We start from the raw sequence: 25,141 nt of genomic DNA, 5'->3' as shown, positions 1-25,141 counted from the left end.
GAAGTGTATGTAACCCAAGGTACCATGGTACTTCTGCCCTTTGGTACGATAGCTTGGATCCTAACTAGACTTAGGCTTGCTGGAGTATCTCCCACCCCCATCCCCGGATGTTCACACTTGCAGAAGGAGGGTGGTTATTTTCATTGATTCCCTTTTTCCCAGCAGTCCCTTGTACACTCTGAAAATGTGCTTCAAAGTGTTGGGGGCCTCTCCAGACCAGCATGAGAGGTGGCACAGGTCACCTCCTGTTGAGTCAAAATAGCCTCCTGCGTTTTGCCAGTGGCATTTTCTGTTGGATCTCAGCCCCAGACCTCAGGACCATGAGTTAAGATTACTCAAGAATCTCTTAAGAGCTGAATACGCAGAGAAACTGGAAAAGACAAGTAGGTAACAAAAGTACATATAATCAATGGAAAGCCTTTATTTGTCTCTGTGAATACTTCATGTCAAATAACCTTCCTATCCAATTTAAGGATATTGTGCTTAGAATTTCCTAAGAAAAGACTCCACACTCCCCAAATGAGTTTAACAGAATCCATATCACAACTTCATAAATGAACGCTGATTTTTTTAAAAAGAAAAAAAGAAGCATTATTGTAGGGTGGAAGTTTTATATATATAGACGTCTTGTCCAGCATCCAAGCTCTTCATCAATCTTTGGGGCTTTTAAATCTACTTTTGGCAATGGATGCAAAAACACAGAAACATAACAAATCTATCTTTTAATCGTTAATCGTTGTCACATTTCCTTAGAAGTGTCCATTTCTTTAAATAAAATACTTCTCTTAAGCGTGCTTAGGATTCTGGGCTCTCACCAGTATAATTTCTTTAGTAAAGGCTTGAGAATCTGGCAGATTGTCATATTTATGGAACTGATTAATCTCTGGGAAAGGAAGGAATAATATATAGTTGTATTAGTCATCATTAATTATCCTGTGTACATGCTATAATTCATTATGTTTGGAAGCAGAGAAGGTGCAATCTGCCAGAGGAAGGAGATGAAAGCAACTCTTAGTAATGCGAAAATCAATGATAAAGAATATACATTTTTAAGATAAGCCAGTGGTGAGTTTCTATCCAACAATTGAATTATTCATGTAAATTTATTTACTTGCAATTACTGGATAATGACATATGCTCAAACTAAATTTTGATTTGCAATTTTTCTTTTGTAAAATATTAAGATACTGTATGAAATACTCACCTTGTATTCCATTCAAGCACCTCAAAAGGGGGAAATTAACCTTTTGCTTCACAGGGATGAATTCAGAATGTGCATTGCTAATATTTTTACATATCTGGGAAAATCTGTAGGTAGTAAACAGCTTGTTGTCTTCCTAATTGCCTATTGTCTTTCTAATTACCTATTGTTAGGTCGGTGGTTCAAATCCCTGCAACAGGGGTGAGCTCCTGTTGTTCGGTCCCAGCTCCTGCCCACATAGCAGTTCAAAAGCACATTAAGTGCAAGTAGATACTGTATTTTTCGCCCTATAGGACGCACCGTCCCATAAAGCGCACCTAGTTTTTTTGGGGGGAAATAAAGGGGGGGAATTATTTCTCCCCCAGCCCCCAGAACAGGCAACTCTCCGCAAGCCGTGGGAGCCCAATGCGGGTTCCCACGGCTTGCGGAGAGCTGCGCGAAGCCTGGGGAGCGAGAGGGGTCGGTGGGCACCGACCCCTCTTGCTCTCCAGGCTTCAGCGAAAGCCTGCATTCGCCCCATAGGACGCACATACATTTCCCCTTCATTTTTGGAGGGGGAAAAGTGCGTCCTATAGGGCAAAAAATACAGTAAATAGGTACCTCTCCGACTGGAAGGTAAACAGCATTTTTGTGCGCTGCAACTTAGACATGCTGGCCACATGACCCAGAAGCTGTCTGCGGAGAAACGCTGGCTCCCTTGGCCTATAGAGTGAGATGAACGCGTAACCCCAGCATCGTCCGCGACTGGACCTAACGGTCAGGGGTACCTTTACCTTTATGGTCAGATTCAATAAGGTTGCTGCATCTAATCTCTTCCAGCCATAGTCCTAACCCGTTGAACAACTATAACAATCTTCTCTATTTATACTACAATTATTAAGTTCTTTTTTAAAAGAAATAAACTGGGTCCCAAAAGAATATTAAACCTTCAATCTAACTTCCAAATTCCTTCATATTTCTCTCAAAGTTTTAAGCACATAGCACCCTCAGCTCTCACTAGTGGACTTAGTGGGAAAGAGCTGTGATGAACATAGTATTCCTGTCTCTCATAACAGGTACTTAACTTTTTTGTGAGTCTCAACCCTATTTGCCTTTTAAAATTTCCATTGGATACATTGGACTTGCCTTTCTTTTTTATATTGTTTTAGTTTCTTGCTTGAGTTACAGCCCTTTCTGAACTTTTCACACACATCTTTTATTCAGTACTTGTAAGATTTGTAGCTTTAATATTGCATAAGCCACAATTCTTGTAATATTTGCTTTGCTCACAGCATTTTATCACAGATTTCAGTGAGATTACAGAGGATGGATTGGCCGATCCCAGGATAGAGATGCATACACTAGGTACATTGTAGGACTGATTTATTTTTTTAAATGGAGCATATTGCCTAGATGAGATTTGTTGTTTTGTGTTATGTTGACAGAGTGACTATCCTGCCTTATGTAAAACCCAACAATATAGACAAGCATTACTAAGAAGTATAAGTAGGAAGTAAAAAGGCACCGTATACTACATTAACCCTAAAATTTGCTCCTTTAGTAAACATTGATTTCAGAGACCCATTCTAGCTAGCTCTGATTGAAACAGTATGGAGAGCTTAGAAGCTGGATAAAGTCTATTCAAACTTCTGCAACTGCAAAATTTAAATTATTTTCATCTGCTTGTAAGTTTGAATAAAATGTGTTTAGGGCTGTTGGGGTCTGAGTTCAAAGAATAATTGTGGTTTGCCAAGGCAAAAGAGAAGGTAATTAAAGCAGTGTTTATGTACACAATGAAAGCTTCAAAATGGTTAAACTTTGAAGTGTGTGTTTTTTTTTTTAATCACTGAGTGGAAATGAAAGTGAAAAATAACCCCAATAATTTATTACCCAGTGTCATGCTGGATCTTCTAACAGCATTTATGTAGCACATTTCAAGCGTTCAGTGTAGTTCTTATACATTATCTTGGTGATCTTTGCAAGATACTGTTAGGGAAGGTCACTGTGGTTATCCTCATATTGCTAATGAGGCCTGAGAGCAAAAAGGATTAGTGGTTTGCTTTTGATGAAATAGTGAATTCTTGGCTGGGGTGGGATTTGAACTGAGTTCTACCTGTTAAGCTGCACTAGTTTGTTTTATTCAGCAAATGCAGATGTAATAACACCATGGACATGTGTAAGTCCTTATACTGTTATACATGACTTCACACTCAAGAATCTAGAAACAGTTAACAAATTGTTCAAAAAGGATTAATTAATCTGCTTTTTCTCGCCCCTTCTATTGTTGTGTCAGCAACCTGCTGCAAAAAACCCCCTGTATTATTCGGTAACCATATGTGCAATAAAAGGCAATTTTGTTTTTGAATAAATTGACGCTTAACACAGGAAATATGTTTACAGAAGTGTCCAAACTTCTTCACAGAGCTTTCTTTTTCTTGCAACCACCTCTGCAAATATCAATGATGCTGTTAATTACTGTGCGGAAGTATTTCTTCATATAAATGAAGATATTCATAGCAAGTTCAGTTTTGATTTTTTTTATATAAAAAAATACCAGTTTTGTGCTTATACAATTATCTCCAGTAAACATCATTTAACATTCTATCAAATGACACTTCAGACTTTGCAGGCAGGAGGGTAATTTTGAATTCTGCATATTTACTTCAGTGAAGTTAGTCCAGATTTATATGAAAGTGTCGTTAAAATATAGACCAATATGTTTAGTTTAATGTGTTAGCTATTATATTATTTACATTTTGTTGGTCTTAGCAAAACATACTTGGGAGAGATGTTTTCACCCTTGCCCTGACAGATGATAGTTGTCCTTTGGATGCTTTTTCATATCCTACATGAAGAACTACTTTGATAAATGTTTGTTTTTCATTGCAGTAACTTGGTGTGTTCTTTCCAGCATAAAATATAGCCTTCTATACTTTTGGCATGCAGTTTACTCTGAGCTTTTGTGGATGGAGTGAATAGCCCAAGTGTTAAAAGGAGCTTCTGGTGGGTTGATGGGGGGGGGGGGATAGAATTAAAATACTATTTTTCAGAAGTCATTTGTTCCTTCATCATTTCCCTATGAAATAGCTATTCTTCACAAATATGTAAGTTGATAAACCAGTGGTAGATAAGCCTAGAATGAACCTGGAACTTCATGAAAAATCGTGTCCTCTTCACGGAGGGCATGTGTTGCAGTGAAATCACTAAAACTGACCTTACCATTTGTGTGGGTGGGATTGTTTGGATAGCCACCACAACCCGATTGGGTCCCTCAGTTGCTGGGGTAATTCTGGCCAATGGGGTTGAGAGAATTTGCAGCTGGGGGACCTATTTATACAACTGCACGTTGCGTCGAGCTTCCTCTTAGCGCTTTGTGCACCGGTTCACCCACCCACCTTCCCTATATTTAGGGTCTTGCTATGACCTTGCTATGCTGTTGTGGGTCATCTGCGTTTGGGGCAGGGGCCCAGTAGGAATTTCCCCATTTGGCTGATTGGCTGGTGCCACTTGGGTTTCGCCTCCTGTGTAGCAAATTGTCACAACTTTGTAAGGTTTGGAGGTTAGGCATTGGTTCAAGGTGTGGTGAGGGGAGGTTGACACACCTGCCCCTCCCAATGTGCAATAGGGTATTCTTTTAAAGGAATCCAGGCGCTTGCCATGCTTTTGTCCGATCCCCTTCCAGGGGTTAGGGCCATGCCACAGCACCTAGGAGCATTTTGGGGTGAGGTTACATCTGTGGTAGGACCAATGCTCCCTCAGTCTGTTTACCCTTACTGACTTCTGCCGGTGTCCAGTTGTCAGTGCTGCCCTGCCAGAGGTGTAGGTGCAGCTAGTTGAATCAATGCCTAAGCGAACCACTCACATTCAGTAATCAATGAAGTTGTGGCCAAAATTATGCCAGTAACCTTAAACTAATATTGGTGTCAACTGTGTCTTTCTTTGGGAGGTCTTGGGGGTCTTTACACGCAAACCATTGTTAATGAAACAGGTTTCCCAGATTAACATGAAGGAATTCAAGAGATAATGGTGGTGGTGGTGATAATCATATAATATTACTGAAGTATTATTGTCATTATTTAATTTAGTTTAAATAATAACACATACAAAGCTCGCTCACAAAGCTTAGTAAATAATATCTTCTGATATCACACCTTATCCCATACTTTTTACAACCCATTTCCCCCATTTTGCTCTTGACACATTGTCATTGAATCATCTGTTCACCCACGACTTTGTACACACGCTGCAGTATTGTCCATTGTTGCTTATTTTTGTATACAGAATCCAGTTTTATGGTAAGTAGGTGGGTTGCTGATTTGTCAGTGTGCCATTCTGGATCAAGCCTTTATGAATTGTTTTTAAGCACCAAAGTGGACAATGAAAGCTTTTATAGCAGCTGACCAATTAACAGTAATCATTCTTGTTAAACTTTACTAAAGAACTGGAGTATGTGATGAATGCAAAGTATTCATATCTCTCTCCCCCTCCCTTTGCTGCATTCAAGTCCATCTTGCAAAATAGCCTTTAACTGCTTTGCTATTTCATGTTCATTTTGCAGATTGAGAATGTTGATGTCTGCCTTAACTTTCTGGCAGCCAGAGGAGTAAATGTCCAAGGTCTTTCTGCGGAAGGTAAGAAAAAGCCATCATCATCATCATCATCAGAGATAGTGAATTACCTTCTGGAAAGGTACTTCTTCAAACTTGATTTGCAGTATATTATTTTGGAAAAGATATTACCGTATTTTTTGCTCTATAAGACTCACTTTTTCCCTCCTAAAAAGTAAGGGGAAATGTGTGTGCGTCTTATGGAGTGGATGCCGGCTGCGCAGCTATCCCAGAAGCCAGAACAGCAGGAGGGATCACTGCACAGCAAAAGCAGAATCTTTTTTTTCTTGTTTTCCTCCTCCAAAAACTAGGTGCATCTTATGGTCTGGTGTGTCTTATAGAGTGAAAAATACGGCAGTTGTCTTATGAAATACAGTTTTGGTTTGACACAATTCTTGGCATAAATTAAAACACTTAAAAAACCCCATTTCCTATGGGAAATATTTATTTAAATTAGCACTTTCCCCTTGAATATCTTTGCCTCCATTTCTTCCTCTTCCTAAAGATTCATAGCTAGAAATATGCTTTCTACAAGCACAAAATGAAAAATGCATATGTGACTTACTGTACTGTATAGTGCAGACAACTGAAGTCAGGAGCAAACCTCATTTTGGCAAAACTCATCAGAATTTGCCAGATCAGAAATTGCCAGATCAGAAATTGCAAGCATTTGCTTCAGAATCTTCTCAAGTTGTGGAGTTTGTTATTTACTGGGAATATCAGCCATTGTCTGATACTGTCAGTAAAACTACATAGATTTAGAATTACTATTTTTAAGATTGGAAGTTAAAACACTTTTTGTGTGTGCAGGCTTACGTGCTGCACTTAATGACATAACATTATACTGAATCTTCCCGACTAATTCTAAAGTAGCATCATGTTCAGTGGCTCTTAAAAACTGAGAAATGGTGAGTAGTCTACATATAACCAAGTCAGAAAAAATCATAGAATTGTAGAGTTGAAAGACATTTTTTTTTTTGCATAGATGACTAAACTGATAAATTTTGAATTATACTTTCTCTTTTATAGGAAACATAAGATGTAGTTGTTAGAACTATCTTAATAGTTCCCATCTCTTGAGAAGATTTAAGTAATTAGTTTTTTGACATATATCTGAGCAATGTTGAAAAGATCAAATGGATGAAATGTTTTTCTCTCTCAACTGTATTCAAAAGAAAACAGATTCTGTTAACTTCAGTGGGAAACTTTTTTTTTTTTTTTTTTAGTATAATAGGTCCCCCTCATTCACATCAGAGAATATAGATTTGTTTGATGTTCCTGGAAGGGGATCATACTTTTTTAAAGCCAGAAATCACCGGAACTGAGTTCTGGCACCTCTTTTGTGCATTCTGTCACTTACTGGTTGCATTCCAACACCTTTGTGGCATTGTGGTGCTGTTCCACGGCATGGCACTTGGGACTGTGTTTTGGAGGTGGTGGGTGGCATGGTGATTGGAGCGACGTGGCCGTCAGTGGTGTAAGGTGGCAGTTCATGTTATTTTGCCTTGGCGGTGGGGCAAACTCAACAACTTTGGTTCCAGCACCTCTTTTTCTAGAAAAAAATGCCTGTATGTACCGTATCTTCCCAGTGTTCCAAGTCTGTGTACTGAGCAAAGGTGATATACTGGTGTGAAATAGGGTGCAAATATTTAGAAACTTCCCAAATGTATTTCTCCATTTTGAAATATAAATATATATAATTATTCAAATTGCAAACTATTTAACTGCAGTTTATGTCACCAGTTTGTTTCTCTTTATGCTGCAGATGCAAAATATAAATATCTGAAATTTTCCCCAAAGTTGTTCTTATTAATAAATTAATATAATAATTGCTCAATTTTATAAATGTTGTATTTTACAACATGAAGCTCTGTATTTTGTATTAAAAGTCACACTTCACAAATTCCACACCACAAATTCAGCTTGAGTAGGCCTATATATGGTCAGTATCAAAAGAACAGCTACAGTATGTGAGTTTTCCATATTTTAAGGTAGTATTTGAGATCAGATAGGATCAAGCCCAGCCCAAAATGTTTTGCTGCCTGAGGAACAAAGGACAAGATGGCACCCATTCTGTTCCATGTAAAGAAAGTGACTAGGCTGGCTGTTGAATCTTACTTCAACATTGGCAATGGGGAAGTGAACATAACAGGCTAGTTTAGGGGGTTCACAGCATGTGTAACACACACAGCTCTGTCTTCCAAGAGAGGGAAATGGCAAGCGAGCTCAGGAATAATGTCTGGCACCCTGCTGCTGCCCCCCAACATCTGTTTCCTGTGGGTGTGTGGAATTGCCTTATTCAGCCTAATAGTAGGATTGGTCCTGGGAAGGAAATTTGCAGGATTTCTGTATATTCAATATGCTAGTATTGCTTTTGGTATATAATTCTGTGGTTTTTATCCAATGCTTTTATCCAATCCCATGCAACAGACTTGTGCAATGAAACTTTCACCTCCACAGCAGGTTTGGGGGCATGTCAGGAGAGGAGATGAGATGAGAGGAAGCAAAAGTCCAATTGCATGAGAAGAACACCACTTACGCAGTATTGGATACAATCCTGTGTATTTTGTACACAACAATTCATGATGCTGCTCTCACCTGATCAATCCTACAAGAGTCTGGCATTAATAAATGTTCTTAGAAGAACATCCAGTAACCAGGTGTCCTTTAAGCAATCAATGATGCTAGTCTGTTTGGAAATACTTAAAAAGCAATGGCTAACCTTCCATAGAATGATATAATTTATTAGGGTTTTATCTAATTCTGTAATTTAAAAAAACCCCAAAAAAGAAAAGCTCCAAAACCTATATGATACAGGATTGTGTTTCTCATTTATTCTGCCTTTAAAAAAAGTAATAGTTTTTCCTGTCACAGCTGGATTTTTAAAGTCCGTTGTTTGATAGTAGCTTCCTTGTAATCATAGCCTTAGGCTATGCACACATGCTTGAGAGGGAAGCCTTGTTTGAGAGAACAGGATTTACTTGCCAGGAAACAAGTTAAGAGTATATTTACAATTGCCTTTATTGTAAGCGAAGTGTGTGTGTGTTAAATGTTTTCCATCCATTTCAAAAATAAAAGAAATAAAAATACCGTATTTTTCGCCCCATAGGACGCACTTTTCCCCCTCCAAAAATGAAGGGGAAATCTGGGTGCGTCCTATGTAGCGAATGCAGGCTTTCGCTGAAGCTTGGAGAGCGAGAGGGGTCGGTGCTCACCGACCCCTCTCGCTCTCCAGGCTTCAGGAAGACATCCGCAGCCTGCTTCCCGGAGCGCCGGGCACGCTGAAAGCAGAGTCGGCCATGACTGGACCTAATGGTCAGGGGTCCCTTTACACATTAATGCATAGCATGCAGCTACATGCCATGCTTTTCTCTTATTAGCTGAGAACTGCAGCTAATGAATCTTGTTCTCTGGTGCTCCTTAACGACACTTCATATTATGGAAGGGTCAGCTTCATACCTGTCTCCGAGTATAGGGAAGCATTTATGCTTGTTCATTTTAATGTGCTGTTTGCTGTGCTGTTAAGTGGATGATTCAACAAGATTCTGGTTAACAAATGGTTGGCGTTTCTGTGGAGCTGAAGCAATAGAGTCTGTTGTTCACATTCTTTTGCGTAGGAACCTGCATAACAAGTATAGAGAGAGGCTGGTTCTCCCTCTATAAAGCACATTTTCAGGGAATTTTGAAAGCCACATTGCTGGGAAGTTTGCAAAAAGATTGTATGTTGGCTGTTTGGGGGAGATATTTTGATGTATTCATTTTAAAGCTTTATTTAGCTGTATGTTTCATTTTAACTAGCTGTATGTTTTATTTGTGTAATTTTTTTGAGTAATTTTATTGGTCTGCGGTCATAATAAACAGCAACAACTTTCATTGCCAGCGGAGGAGGCCAAATTGTTGTATGGATTGCATTGTGTAGGGAGGGAAGTTTATCCCTAGTCTGTTGAGCTATTCTCCCCTACCTACCCCAGATTAGCTCCCTGTGTAGCTACGAGGCTTAGGAAAACAAGATCTGATTCATACCATTGGGAACTTTTTTCTAAGTTGTGTAGCTGCCTGGACGATGATTGTCAGGGAGGTCACGCCTGGGAAGGGGAGGAAGAGAGAACCCCCCCCTTCACTGCACATTACAATCCCAATAATGATCTGCCCCACATTAAAGGAAAACAAGGAGGCACAGGACCTTGCTGTGTTTCAAGTATAACATGTAGTTGATTCATACTAATGTTTAAAACACTATATTATACAGTTTGGGCAGTATAAGAAAATGTAGGCAGCTGCCTTGTAATGCATTTTTCATGTAAGTCTGTTTTTTATCCATTTTTGCAAACCGCTTGAAATGTAGATGCTAATTATACTAATTGCGTTACAGTTTACTTTCTGCACTTTTTTCCACACCCCTTTTTTCTTTGACCACTTTATTTACAAATGAAATTCTTCTAATAACATATTAATCATAAAAAATAAGAGGTTCATAATGTGGTTTCATACACACATTTATTAGGGAAGCAGAACTGGTGACCTTCATAAATTTCAGAAAGGGAGCACAGGTGGGGAAAGAAGGCTTCAGATTATCAAACAGATTAACAGCAGCTGCTTCTGTAGCAAAGGCTAATTTATAAAAGGAGAGAGATAGGGCTGCACCTCTAGAACTCAGCCTGCTTGCTTGCTTGCTTGCTTGCTAGCTAAGCCTTTGGGTGCAAAAGTTGGCTGTGGAGGGGCAAGTTGAGCTGAGTGCTCATGTGTGGAGATGGGGAGACAAAGCTAAGGTTGAACAGCCAAGCCCAGCTCCTCACTGTGTATGTGCTGGATGAGAGCATCTAGGGTTGTGATGAAGCCGGATATTGACTCTCCTTGCTCTTGCTTGCGGGAGTCAAATAGGGGGCCCTCAAAAATTGTATCATGGTGAAATAGGAAGTGCTTACCTAGCTCATCTTGGACTGGTGCAAACCATTTCAGACATATAGAAGAACCTTTGGAATCTGCTTATCCAAAGCATCCAGTCTTCAGACTGATGGAGATCAAATTCTGCTGGGGTGAAACTTGTAAATAGACTTGAGTGGTGGGGTGACTGTCTACAATTCCGATGAGTTATAGATGGATCGGACTCACCTTTACAGATTCTTGTAGGCTCCCTCTGTTCCAGACGTCAGCTCTCCTCTGCCCCTTTCTGGAGTAGTAAGCTGTCTGTAGCTGCAGCAGTTGGGCCTTCCTGCAGGAAGGACACCATGTGAGGAGTGATAAAACATAACTAGCTTTACTAGCTATACTTGCAACCTCTAACTAACCTCCTTGCACATGAGGACCTGCATTTGGTAACTTCCTACAATGCATTGTCTGTGGGTCTGCTGTTGAAGAGGATGTGGAAACTTCAAAGCATGCAGAGCAGAAGTCTAATTCTTATATTTTCTTCATTTTTTCAGAAATAAGGAATGGAAATTTGAAAGCCATTTTAGGGCTGTTTTTCAGTTTGTCTCGTTATAAACAGCAGCAACACCAACAACAGCAGTACTATCAGTCTTTGGTAGAGCTACAGCAGCACGTCTCTCATTCTCCACCTCCTGCTGATATTGGCCAGCCCAAAACACAGCAAGATATGCAGTCCAGGTAGGTCAGATAAAATATGCAATTAAAGTGCTTCCATGTTGTAATGGTTTTCAAGGTCTCCTGAATGGGAAATAATTGTTTAGAAACCAATTCTAAATACTTGTCTACTTAGGAATTAATCCTAAATTCAATTTGACTGGGGAGTAGGTGTGCATCGCAGCCTTAGGTTGCATTCACACAAACAGTTACTTTAACTTCTCTGTTGTTCCCAATAACAGTGGCATGAATGATATGGCGTGAGGAGTTGGGGAAACTTGTTAATTTATAAACAAATATCTTACACATTGAGGGGATCAACTTGTGAAATGTAAAATGACATACAGAGTAAAGAAATAAGAGTATGGATTCTTCTAACTCTTGTGTGCTGCAATGTTTGTTGTGAAAACATTACAGGGATAAGGCCTATTCTTCCCCTTCCTAGAGTTATTTTTACTACACAGAATAGCATGACTATGGCATAAATAGTGTAATACGGAAGTACTCTGGGCTGTCACTACACCATATAATTGAACATGATCTTCTCTGGTAGGGCAAGAAAGCACCCAGTTCTTAAAACACTCCAGAGATTACTTTTCTGAATAATATGCACTGTTTGTTTACATTGCATGTCGAGGTCCCCAGGGCCACCCCAATAACTAACACATCACACAGAATTTTTGTTTAAGATTTTTGGCATAATTTTGGCCACAACTTTATTGAAATACAAATTTGTGAGTGGTTGCTTAGGCATTGGTTGCGACTATCTGCCCCCACCATAGGGGACAGACTGACATTCCGCACGATGCGAAAGTCAGAATGGGGGAATACACTTGGGGGTTACGCGGAGCAGGGAACCTGCCCTCACCCCAAATGCAACCAGGAGCTCATTGCTATGGCCCGAGCCCCCTTGACAGAGTGGACAAGCAATAGTTAGCCCCCGATTCCTTTAACGGAATCCCTCGCAGCAGCAGCATTATAGGGGCAGGCACTCAACCTACCAAGGGCAGGCACTCAACCACTTCCCCTCAACCAACCAAACCATAAACCAATGCCTAACTGCAACCTTACAAGTTGTGACGATTTGCTATGCAGTAGGCAAAAACCAAATGGCCCCAGCCAATCAGCCAGATGGACAAAATTCCTACCAGGCCCCTGCCCCAAGAGCAGACGACCCCATGACAGGCATAGCAAGGTCAAAGCAAACAACCCTAATTCTAGGGAGGGAGGGACGGGCAATCCGATGCACGGTCGAAAAGAGGAAGCCCTAGCCTCGTGCAAGGAGCTTTAGCATTTCTGGCTGTCAATCAACAAATGGCAACATTAACTTCTTCCCAACAACAAGGGAAGCCCCAATCGCATCAGTGGCCAATGAACAATTAGCCCGCCCCCAACTTTGGAGTGTCCTGGCGGCCCCCACCGCAACACGTGCTCTCCATGAAGGAGAACACGCTTTCTTATAAATGGAGTAATACACTCTTAAATTGCATTTATCTTTTAGTTTACTGAACATGGTTCGTAGAAGGTATAATAAATGGTAACTGGAAGTCTACTGACCTAGGCTTGTAAAGTACTCTGTTATATCACTGTTAGTGCTGTCTAGAAAATTCAAATCTGGATTATCAACAGGGGATAATCAACAGGATTTTATTTATACAGTGAAACATATTTCTCTAAATCATTCTGTAAGAATAGTAACACAACACAGAGATGATTAGACTTTGGTAAGCATGAACAAAGAATACACTTCATAACACTTAATATAATTCATGGTTAGAACAAATCTGCACATTTTGTGATATATATTTAATTGAATACAACATGTTGCTTTGTGTAAATTTTTCACTCATCTTCTTTTCAGTGCTTTTGAAGAGTAAGGAGTTGAATTAAAAAGTGTTTCTCACTCGTTCCTTTTTTCTGCTTTAGCTATTGAAATGCAATCTACAGTGGGATAGTTGGCAACAGGTGTGCACTGTTTTCCCAATGAAGCTTAAAATCATTAGGAAAAGTGCTTTGCGGCTCATGACACTATAATATTGCAATAACTACATTGGGTAGTATTTACATTGCAGTCAGTGTAGTTTCCCAAGGGGCAAGGGTTCTTTGCAAGAGGCTTCCTCCAAGTGGGAGGAAGAAACCCTCCTCCCTTTTACTGTGGCTGGAGCAGCATTGCCACTTCTGGCCTAGTTGGTAAGCGTGTTTTAAAAGGAAGATGAAAGGGTTGCAGGGTGGGGTGATTAAGGGTAGTTGGGATGGGTTCAAGAGATAAAGAGGAGGGTTTGGAGGATAAGTGAGGCTGAATTGTGATTGGCTTGGAAATGAACTGAATCATTTCCCAAAAATTGAATTGTTTTCCGTCATCCTAACATTTGCAGATAGTTTGTCTTAATTTGTGCATGAATGTGCATGTATAGTATTCATAGTGGACATTGCTGAAAATAGTTGTACTTGGTATACAGTATTATAATTAGAGTTGCATTGTTTGAGATGTATTCCCTGCCCTCCCCCAAAAAAGATAAAAGGAACATTGAGATTCCTTATGTTACTTTGAATACCTTTCGTCAGGTAGAATCATTTAATGTAATGACTGTAACTTTAAGAGTGCACAGTAGTAAAAAGATGTCTCACACTGATCTTGATGTATTGGAATATGAAGATCTATTGAGCCATTCCTCATGGTCCAATAAAATAGGGTAAAATGTGGCCTGGCACTATGGTTATGTTTCTCTGTGAGGGAGTGTAGATTGTAAAAACATTAATCAGAGTAATTAGCCTTTGCTTGACCCTTGATCAGTGTAGATCATTGTAGAGGCTGACAAGCACATGGGAAGTTCTCCACTGAGAAGAATGTGCACTTTCCAAAGGCTGGGGGGTGGGGGGAGATCACTTTGTCTGATGCACTAAGGAGAACTTGGATCAGGCATAGGCAAACTTGGCCCTCCAGCTGTTTTGGGACTACAATTCCCATCATCCCTGACCACTGGTCCTGTTAGCTAGGGATGCTGGGAGTTGTAGTCCCAAAATATTTGGAGGGCTGAGTTTGCCTATGCCTGTGTCTTGGATGGTAAAACAGAGAGGATGCATGACTTATTCAGTTTCCCCGTGAAATGTGCAAAGTAGGGGCTTATTTTTGTTCAGATGCCAGTGGAGCTAACATATGATGTTTCTTCAGAGATGTGTGAATACATTCACACTTTGCATGTTCAAAGAAGGTGCAATGAGAGGAAGTTGGCATATTAATCTGCATCTGAGTAGCTTTGTATCTTTCCAGTGAGGAACCTTCTTTATATCCAGGCTGTTAATATTGCTGTGGTTGTCAAGGAGTTGTTGCAGTACAACTCCCATCTTCCTTAGACTGCAAAGGATGCCAAGGAGTCAGGGATGATAGGAGTTGTAGTTAAGCAACATCTGGAGGATATAACGTTGACTGCCCCAAATCCATCAAGATAAATATGAAAGGAAAGGGTGTTTTACAAGAGAGACATTTTGGCCATCAATAAGCCTTTGTTTCTGAGAAAGGAATGAAAATAGTTATATTGAACACTTCTGCTGAATTCTCTTTTTCAACATTTCACTTGCGAGTTAGTCACGGATTCATTTTCGTTTATTTTACACATACACAAAGGTCACAGCACTGATGGCCTTATTCATACCTGTCAGCAGAAATGCATGGCAACAATGATTATATTATATTTTATGATATATTTTGCTAGTGTGTTTCATCATTGCAGCATATATCTAAGCTTGCCATGGCGATGATCTTTCAACCACCCAGATGCTAAGGGAAAACACATGTAGATGAAAGTTCTGTCCCATTTGTGGATTAGTCGGTAACTGATTTCAAGAAGCTGTCAGCAAAATTCCTAAATGCAGGCAAACCAACATTATCACATATAGAAATAGTGGTCGCAGCTTGACAGCCAGATGGATTTGCTTAATTCATTAAAGTTCACCCTGTGTTACTTTAGAAAAGCAAATATATTTGGCTGGTTGGTACTTAAGGCCATTTTTCACTATGGCTGGTTTTCTGTGGGTAATGTTTTACTTTGCTCTTTCACAAAAAAAAGCAAAGGGAATAATGACTCTCATAGGACTAGCAGTTCTTGTGAGTTTTTTTGAAGCCAATCAACAGCCTGGTTCACATGTAACACTAGGACAAACCATGACTAAATGAGCAAACATACAACTGCATGGAGCAAAATTCACAGTTGTGCCCCTTCCTTGGTCTTCCTCCTGCTGCTCTTTTCAGAGCCAAGCCATAGTTTGGTTTAGCATTATGTCCAAGCCCAGTGTCATACCTTGGCTTGCTCCAGACAAGTCATGAACCATAGCTAAAGTTCATTTTTTATTTATTGCATGCTGTTTGTATCGGGAGGAACTACCAGTATCTCTATTTCGTCTGGTATGAGCTTTTTTTTAATTGATTGATTGAGTGAATTGATCCTCATCCAGCCCATTATCACAGTGATTCAGCACATCTACCACCTTACCTGCTGGATACTAAAAAGAAATAACAAATTTCCGTATTTATAGATTAGGTTCATTGAGTGAATTGCTTTTATCATGGGTGGACTACCTGTGGCTCTCCAGATGTTGGAATCTAGCTCCCATCAGCCTCAGCCAGCATGGATAGAGGTCAAAGATTAAGGGTGCTGGGTCCCCTCTGCCTACTCTTTATTTCCTAATTTTGGTTATTAACTTTTAAGGTCTCAGTCAATAGGATAATCCATTTTCATTCTGTCCCATGAGTTTCCCTAGGAGCCTTTTGTGGTGGACTTTGTCCAATATGTCTAACATATCCAAGTACATTGTACTGACTGGTACTGACCGGTTCTGATGTTGTAGTCTTTAAGGAAGGAGTCGAATGCAGTAGGAAACCCAACCAGATGTTGACAGACTGCAGCCCCCATTATCCATGACTGTTGTCAATACTACCTGGGGTTGCTGAAAGCCTGGAACCTTTACATTTTTTGGGTGGGGGCACAGGTTCCTACACCTCAACATGCACATGTTAAATAAACAAAATAACTACTAGGATTACAATTATGACTGTGTGCATAAATACTGTTACAAACGTGACTGTTTGGAGGATGTTACTTGTAGACAAATTTATCCAGCAGGACAGAGGCTGTAGCCAATTCCTGGCTTCCCTAGGCAGGGGCTGGGAAGGGATGACTATTTGAAACCCTGAAGAGCCACTGCCAAGCAGTTGTGTAGACAATACAGAGCTAGGTAAAGTAATGGCCTTACAACAGAGGGCTCTTTTCCTCATGTCTTGGCTAGGCATTTAGTTGGTTGCTGTGAATGCTGGACTGTGTTGAGATCAACAACTGTCATGTGCAAGATAAGCAAAACAATTTTACTCTGCGTCCACCAGTTTGTGCATTTTGGCTCTTGCTAATTTTGCCAAGTAAGCAGGACAATGTTAGCATTTCTAAAGCATTCCTGTTTCTTGCGATAACCTCTGTGGCACTCAGTTGTCTCCAGTATAATTGTTCTGTGAACATGAATGTAAGATACGAGTTCACATGCAGATCTGGTAATGGTATGCATTCTTATTATTTTGTTTTGAATACTGTCTCTTGCCATATATTTTTCCCTCAGTGACCTAACCATATCCCTCAGTGACCTAACCATATTTTCATATTGTATCACTTTTATATAAGCTATGCATGTGAGATCTCATTAAAAGTGTTGGAAATTAAAAGAGAAAAATAATATGCTTAAGTTTTTTTGAGCTTTATGGTTAGTTTGGGGATTTTCTTCCCATATAAGACAAAATTGCTCCTACAATTAACAACATATTTGACTTTTCAGATCATTGGCATATCTGCATGCTTTGCAACCTGTTTTTAATCCAATAAAGGACTATACTATTTGCTTTATTACCTAAGGCTTCAATAATAAATCACAGGCTTCACTATTAGCTTTAGTATTCACCACAGGCTAGTATTCTTCCCTTATGATTCTTGATGACATGAGTTTAGTGGTGTCTGTTGATGAAATGAGTAGTCTATTATTGCACTGCAATCTAAACTTTTTCTCAAGTCACTTTTCAGTAAGTAGCTAGCTGCCTTTGTGAGTCACTCAAAGTACTTTTTCCATTTTCCACATAGAACCATTCTTGCTTCCAGGAAGAGACTGGGGAATAATGCCAGCCTATCACATAGAAACTAATAGTCATCATTTTTATATTCATAATGCCAAGTGATTTGGCTTACACCAAAATTGCAGCCCTTTTTACTTGTTTCACTTTTCCAACAGGCAAGCATAGCCTCAAAGTGAATGCTGTTCCAAGTTGTCAGCCTTGCCTCTCCTATTCACCCCTTATCTCCACTCCATATTACCGTCTCATGCTGCTGCTGGGAAAAATTAACAAAGTCCAGACAAAACTTTGACCATGCCCATTGATTTCTCTTTCTCTGACAGTTTCCAGAGTTCACCCCTCAATATTAGTGTGAAGGGTGAACTTGCTTAATCAAAAAGGGTAATTTTCTTGCCAAGTAACAAATCCAACATTACAACTTTGCCAAAAGTTCTTTTGATAGTTCAAAATGTTGAAGTATCTTCAAATTTAAACTTGCAGTATTGTGAGGCTGTCTGAGTGCTTTTAAACCATTTTATTTAACTTCTTTAAATGTAGAAGCCCCTTTTAGGAGACTAGGGAGCACATAATTTAAAAGTAGGCCCAGAAATGTCCCTGGAAATGGCACTTACGTCATAATGTAACATTTATTTCCTGATGCTTAATTGGGCTGTGTGCGTAAAATAGTTGCCTCCATAGGTCCATGTGGACAGTCTTCTTCCTCTGCATGTTCCCTGAAAAATAAATAATGCTATTTGATCACATTGAACCATTTCCAGGGGCATTTCTAGCCCTGCTTTGAAAGTGGGTGGCAAGAACCAGTAGCAGTCGGCAGGGTGGCACAGACTGGAATGGTTTGCTGATTTGGCTTCCCAATGTTGCATGTTGAGGCCAGTTACTGAGAAGGGGATGAGCAGGCCATAGATGGGGAGTTCAGCACAGTGCAAGTGTAATGGCAGGAGCGTCAGAGTGGCTCCACTGCTGCTGCCATATCAACCTCCCTCTTGGTGATGACAGTGATGTGCAGCATTGGGAAGTGAAGTCAACAAAACTGTCCTACCCACAGTGCCTCACCAGCCACTACTGACAAGAAGTATGCTTCCTAGTCTGCCAGAGAGACTTTGACATAGTTCATTGGAATTACATTACATTCAGGAATTATGAACAAATGGAATTTGACTTCCAAATGGACAAATGCTGAGTTTCAACAGCATCACTAATCAGTATATGTGAACTTGGTTCCAAATCCCTGGATTGCAGCAGTATTTTCTCTGATGCTGTTAATACTAGCTGTGCAGTGCTAGGACAATCTAGATGAAGCCCAGCTCTGCACCACCTTATTGCGTTCTTCCCATTCTGCATTCCCCCCATTGTGTTGTTCTTGCAAGCTCTCACTTGTGTAACGGGAAAAGTCAGGCACCTGTGGCATGAAGGATTCAGTCTTGTGATTCCCAACTGTAATAAGTGATACAGTCCAGCAACAGTTTCACAAAGTTATAAGTGGTCTAGTTACATCCCTTGTCATATATTCCTGCCCAAATCACATCACATCACTTGTCACTATCATCACCTCTTAGAATTAACCATGCGATGTTCTTTACTAACACCAGCACCTTCCTTTGATTTTCATTTTGTGCATCATTGCTATGCATGTTTCTAACATAGGCTGTGCTTACAGAACACATCGTCATTGTGTCCATGTTTCCCAGCCAGTAGTGTTGAACAGTAACAGTGGGACCAATGTGTCATAATATAATGAGAAAGTAGATTTGTCTGCTACACAATGTCATTCTGGTTAGTTCTTCTCACACAAAAAGTTGATTTTAGTAAAACAGCCCTAAAATGCTGTGTAAAATCTTTAATGTGCTTTTTAATGAAGTTTGACGGTAACACATGGTCCCCATTAATACTTTTGGGTGTCCTTGTGAAGCAGGAATGGGCAAACTGCAGCCCACCAGATGTTGCTGGATTAAAGCTCCCATCATCCATAACTACTGGCCCTGCTGGTTGGAGCTGATTGAGGTTGGAGTCCAACAACATCTGGAAGCCACAAGTTTCCCATCCCAATAAATAATGGCTTTCTTCAGCAAAGATGATACCCTCAATTAGTGTTGAAAGTGGATGCTTAGATAAAATTTTATGGCATCTACTGCAAAGTTCAGTGCCAGTATTTGTATCTGCATTAAGCTCTGAATTTGCTCAGCAATGATACATCTTGAGTTTTAACCCAGCTAGAATGTTGACAGTTTACCATGGTCAACATAAAGAACAATATTACAGAAACAAAAGTAGTATCTCCAGTCCCCCACTCACTCCTTTCTGCTCCTGAATAAAAAAAAAAGCAAGACTTAAACAAGAACATTCTGCCAGAGATTACCATGTGGGGCTGGCAATTGTGAGTTTTACTTATTCTTATTCACACAAGCAATACATGCCTACCAAAACTCAATAAAATCGTTGTCTTTTTTTCCATCTAAAGCTTGTTTGGTAAATCTCTCTATAGGAACAATTGACCAGATTTGTTGGCGCCCACAGTCTTTAGATAAATTGTCGAAATTCTTCCAGTTGTGTGCAACTGAATGCCAATTGAAATGTTCCTGTTCTCCCCATCAAAAATGGCTAACAGAGCTAATTGGGTGCAAAGACTGTTGAGTAATCTCTTGTAAGAATGTCTTTTAAACCATGTGTATAGCTTCTAATAACCACCACATATGGTAGAAGGCTCCAGCCTAGCGACATTTCCTTCAACAGTGTGGTGAAAATAGAGAACTGTTTCTGTTGCACCTCTGGGGTGTCAAGTACCACCTGTGTAAGATCTTAAATGTTATTTCCTTAGTCTTAGGAAATACAGATAATAGAGGTTTCTTAGTACACACATTGCACCAGTCTGTCCAGTCCAATTCCTTTCCCACATCTTACTCCCATAGGTTTTATCACTCTGGGAAACTGTGGATGGGACAGTTTACAATGCCTTGCATTACAACATAGTCTGTACTTTGAAAACTCATGGTATAATCATTACATTTAATGCATTCTTTGATTAATTTGTTTTCTATCCATGTTCTATTTGCATAACATTAAGTCATCATTTGGTGGTAAGTTTTTACTTTTTATGGATATTCAAAAAAAAAATTCGTTAATTCAATTTCTCTGTTTCTTCTCATACAGTCTGACAGCCAGATATGCAACTCAGTCTAATCACAGTGGAATTGCAACCAGTCAAAAAAAGCCTTCTAGGTCAGTTAACATCTCTAATTTATTGCTTGCTAGTGATACTTAATGGAGTCACTGCCCACTGGCATTTTATTCTTTAAACCACAGTAGACATTCAACCCTTTATCACCATATCTTTTAAATGCAAGCTTTGCATAATTTTTAGTTGGCCAGTGGAAAAGCCTTGCCCAAGACTGCAAAAATAACAGCTTTGTATAATAGCTGTAGGGATATCTGTGTGTTGCAACTTAGCATACCGTATGTAAAATAATTGATTTAAATGAGCTGTCAAGTTTCTAGAGGGATTTTAGTGCTCTTATGCTTCTTGCTCAACACACAGTCTAGAGACAGACTTGAAGCATATTATTTAGCTCTGCCACAGGGGAAACTTTGCATCTGAACTGTTGATAGAGAATCATACAATGAAATCCACACTGTCAATCCTACCCACATTGCCCCTTACTCTTTGCCAACTTCTGCTGTGCCTCCTCTGCCTGTCTGGAAAAAAATTAACAACATATCATGCACTTGAGTGCCTGAGCTGGGAAGCATCCCATTTCAGGTACTTGGCTAAATAAAGCTTTGTGGCTTTTAATCAGCTGAAGAAGGCTAGCAGCGAGTGAATGATCAAAAAAGGGGTGTAGTAGTCAAGGACATATATTGGCTCAGTTGTGACATCACAGCACCACTGCAAGCTCTGTATTCAGGTTATGTCTGTCTGCTCCCATAATTTGGTTCACAAGTGAATATAAATTCTACTAATCAGTTTTTTCAGTTTATTGGCCCAGCTCAATAGAGCAGAAATTGAACTGTATGATACTGTTTATCTTGGTGGAAAACAATTGTAAATTTTAAAATGTAAGCATGTTCAGGAGGGTTGTTAGTGTGGGAAAGGATTAGAACAATAATGCTAAAACTTCACCTTTTGGATCCCTTCTTTATTGCATTGATTAGACTGCCACTTAAAACATCCCATAAGTTATTGTCAGAATCTGTCTAGTGCAGACCATTCTTGCCTATATTCCTCATTGCTAGTGTAGAGATTGGGGTCTGCTGCTCATTTTATGTAAGTTGAACCCTAGAATGTGGATATCACATGCAGCCTGGGCACTGCAAGGGTAATATAGTAAGACCAGAAAAGCAATGAGTGAGTATTTATGCCTTTATCAGTCTTTTCATTGAGGGAGCCCTGACAGGAAGGGCTGTAACACAGTGGTAAAAGCACAGAGTTTCCAGGCAGGGCTAGTAAATATTCTGAAGCTCTCAGCCATTGCTAGCCAGTGTAGATGATACTGAATTAAAAGGTCTGACTCAGTGCTACAGCTTCCTATGAAAATAGTTTAAGAACCACTTGGGTAGAAGAATTAGCACTACTTCAGCCTGAAATGTATTTAATAAAGTATTGTGTGAAATTTCTACTGTTAGGGACAACTTTTGTTTGTGTGGAGCTAGGAATTAAATGAATTGAAACAATGAATTGTCTTTAAATGAAACAAAATCTTAGTCTTAGATGGCTTGCATGTTGATTGCCTGTTCTACCTCCGCCACTGATTGTGACTTCTATATTATAAACACTAAAATCTGTGCATTTACTTCCTAAAGGAGGACTCCTAGCTCCTCTTGTTTTGTTCAGTCCGTGTTGATTATGTGTAGTTAAAAAATGAAACTGTTCACATTATTTGCTTTGCAGTTCATTGCTAACAATGAACTATCAGCTGTGTAATCCAATGTATGGCATCAGTTTTCTATTGTAAGCTGAACTGCTGGTGATAGCCTGGAATGAGCTATACCAAAGCACAGTTGTTGTGCACCTGTGGTCATAGGTTTTCAGTCTGCATTTATTGTAGGCTCTCTTGTCTCCTTCACAATTCATCATGTCTGGGCTCTAACAACTGTTTCTTGTCTAATGATATAAATTTATAACAGTGTTTGTACATTTTTGACCAGAAGTATGTTCCTTGTGAATTACCTGTTCCTTTATACTTTGCATTTCCTTCGTTGCTTAAATGATTCTGTGGGAGAATGACTGGAAATGGAATGAATTGTGTGTGTGTGTGTGCGTGCGTGTGTGTGTGAGAGAGAGAGAGAGAGAGAGAGAGAGGCAATAGCCTTGAGATCTGTTTTCAAGTATTACAAAGGCCCTTTTGGGCTGTTTCCCGCCTCATTTTCTTAACTGGAAGGGAAGTACCTGAGAAGTATGGTTATTAATACAGTGGTACTTCGGGTTGCAGACACTTCAGGTTACAGACGCTTTAGGTTACAGACTCCGCTAACCCAGAAATAGTACCTCAAGTTAAGAACTTTGCTTCAGGATAAGAACAGAAATCATGTGGCGGTGGTGGGAGGCCCCATTAGCTAAAGTGGTACCTCAGGTTAAGAACAGACCTCCAGAATGAATTAAGTTCTTAACCCGAGGTACCACTGTACAAGCAACTGAATTTAAACATGCATTTTTGTATATTTGTAAATTGACTGGATCAGTAGCCATAGATTTGTTGTTGTTGTTGTTAATTGAATTTGTATACCACCCTTCATCTGAAGATCACAGAGTGGTTCACAATATAAAATGAGAACCCAAAATACACAATAAAACATAAACAAGCCAATAACATCCCTCCCACAAACACATTTAAAAGCCCATAGATCAGCCAAAGGTCTGGTTCTAGAGAAACATTTTTGCCTGGTGGTATCTAAAGGTATGTAATGGTGCCAAATGAGCCTCCCTGGGGACACCATTCCAAAGGGGGGGGGCAACACAGAGAATGCTTGTTCTGGTGTTGCCACCCTCCAAACCTCTCATGGAGGAGGCACATGAAGAAGGGTCTCAAATGATTATTGCAGGGTTGGGTTGAGGTGGGCCATATGGGGACAGACGGTCCTTGAAATATTTCAGTCCTGAGCCATGAAGGCTTCATTGGTCAAAAGCAGCACTATGAATTGGGCCTGAATACTAACTGGCAGCTACTGCAGTTGGGCCAGGATCCGTGTAATTTAATCAAACTGTCTTCCCTCGATGAGCAATTTCACTGCCAACTAATGCACCAGTTGAAGTTTCCAACCCATTTTCAGAGGTAGCCCTTCATATCCAGTGCTAGTTTTCTAGAAAAGGAGGTGCCAGAACTCACCATGAATGCCTCCCTTGTTCTCTTATAATGGCAATGGCACCCACCTGAGAGGTGCTGGAACTGAGTTCCAGTGACTTCCAGCTGAAAAAAGCCCTGTATATAAAGTGTTGCAGTAATCTAACCTAGCGGTTACTTGAGCATAAACAACAGGTGTTAGGCTATCCCCACCCAGATAGGGGCACAGCTGGGACCCAAGTCAAAGCTGACAGCAAAGTACCCCTAAGTTATGCACCGGTGCCCTCAGAGGTCTAGGGAACCACTCACTAACAGTCCCCCAGTCTTACCTTGATTTTATAGGCCATGATAAAGTTTTGTATGCTTAGATTTGCTGACAGTGCAGACTCCAAAGGAACAGGCCAACAGCCAGAATAAACTAAAAAGTAACATGGATTATTAGACATCTAACATCGCAATTTTCCAGTTACCTACTTCACAAAGTGGTGACCTGCATAGATAGAGATATAGTGGTTAAACAACTGCAGTTTTATATTGAAATATGCTTTCTTGATGTGCCACTATAGTAAGCAAAGCCCTTTCTTACACAAATGCCCCCTTTCATTTTCTTCTTGCATTTTCTCTCTTTTCTCCCCCTGTGGCAGCTATTAGCATTTCACAATGCAAATGTTTGAAATATCCTAAACTAGTAACACCTACTTCTAGGTAACATTCACAATCCTGATTTAACCTGTCCTTAAGTCTGTTGAGGTACCAACTGTGTGCATTGAACTAGAGCAAATTATTTTTATTGGCAGCTTGTAAGACAACGCAACACTGCTTAATCTCCACACCAGACAATCAAATCAAAATAATTACAATGTGAGTCTGTACTTATTGCAGAGAGTGGCATCTTTATTGTTAACTCTGATACCCAGGATATTTCAGATGGTGGCAGCAAATACCAACAAGTGAAATATGTAGCCTGAGCAGATCCCTTTAATTCAAGAGTTTTCATTTGAAGTAATGAAGATGTGAGCAATGTAAAATGTTGAATTTCTCATCTTACCATCTAATGCCTTCTGCAGATATCTGAGTTTCTGGAACAAAAGAAGAAATAAAGTACTCGTGGAGTACGGTGCTTATTTACAAAACTGTGTTTAGAGTATATATTTCCACTAAACTGTATTCCATGGGTTGTTTTAGCTTTGTTATATTTATCTTAGAAATATATGGAACTGAAATATTTGAATAAAACAGTTGTATGGCTCCTGGAAAAACATGGGTGAATCTTTTTTGCAGTGTAAATGGAAAATGCAAAGGATCCTTATATGTTTGTCTCTGACTGTATATATCATATTTTCCCTCTTTTGTACCGTTTAAGGTGTTCCTTTTGTCCATGGTCTAACTAACC

General features: G+C 39.8%; 1 protein-coding gene across 8 annotated transcripts in view; it reads left to right on the top strand.

The window, feature by feature from the left end:
- Positions 1-25,141, top strand: part of NAV3 (neuron navigator 3) — a 431,035-nt gene that overhangs the window by 267,819 nt on the left and 138,075 nt on the right. For 7 of the 8 annotated variants that reach the window (XM_081211182.1, XM_081211181.1, XM_081211178.1 and 4 more), the window contains 3 exons: positions 5,739-5,811; positions 11,211-11,394; positions 20,624-20,692. In XM_081211182.1, the coding sequence (XP_081067308.1) occupies positions 5,739-5,811; positions 11,211-11,394; positions 20,624-20,692 (326 nt within the window). The remainder of the gene's footprint in view (positions 1-5,738; positions 5,812-11,210; positions 11,395-20,623; positions 20,693-25,141) is intronic. The other variant, XM_081211183.1, reaches the window with a different exon arrangement.

Source organism: Podarcis bocagei (assembly GCF_964188305.1).
Source record: "Podarcis bocagei genome assembly, chromosome: 10".
NCBI classification, from domain to species: domain Eukaryota; kingdom Metazoa; phylum Chordata; class Lepidosauria; order Squamata; family Lacertidae; genus Podarcis; species Podarcis bocagei.
The sequence above is the reverse complement of the archived record's forward strand: the minus strand, read 5'-3'. Positions and strand labels throughout refer to the sequence as shown.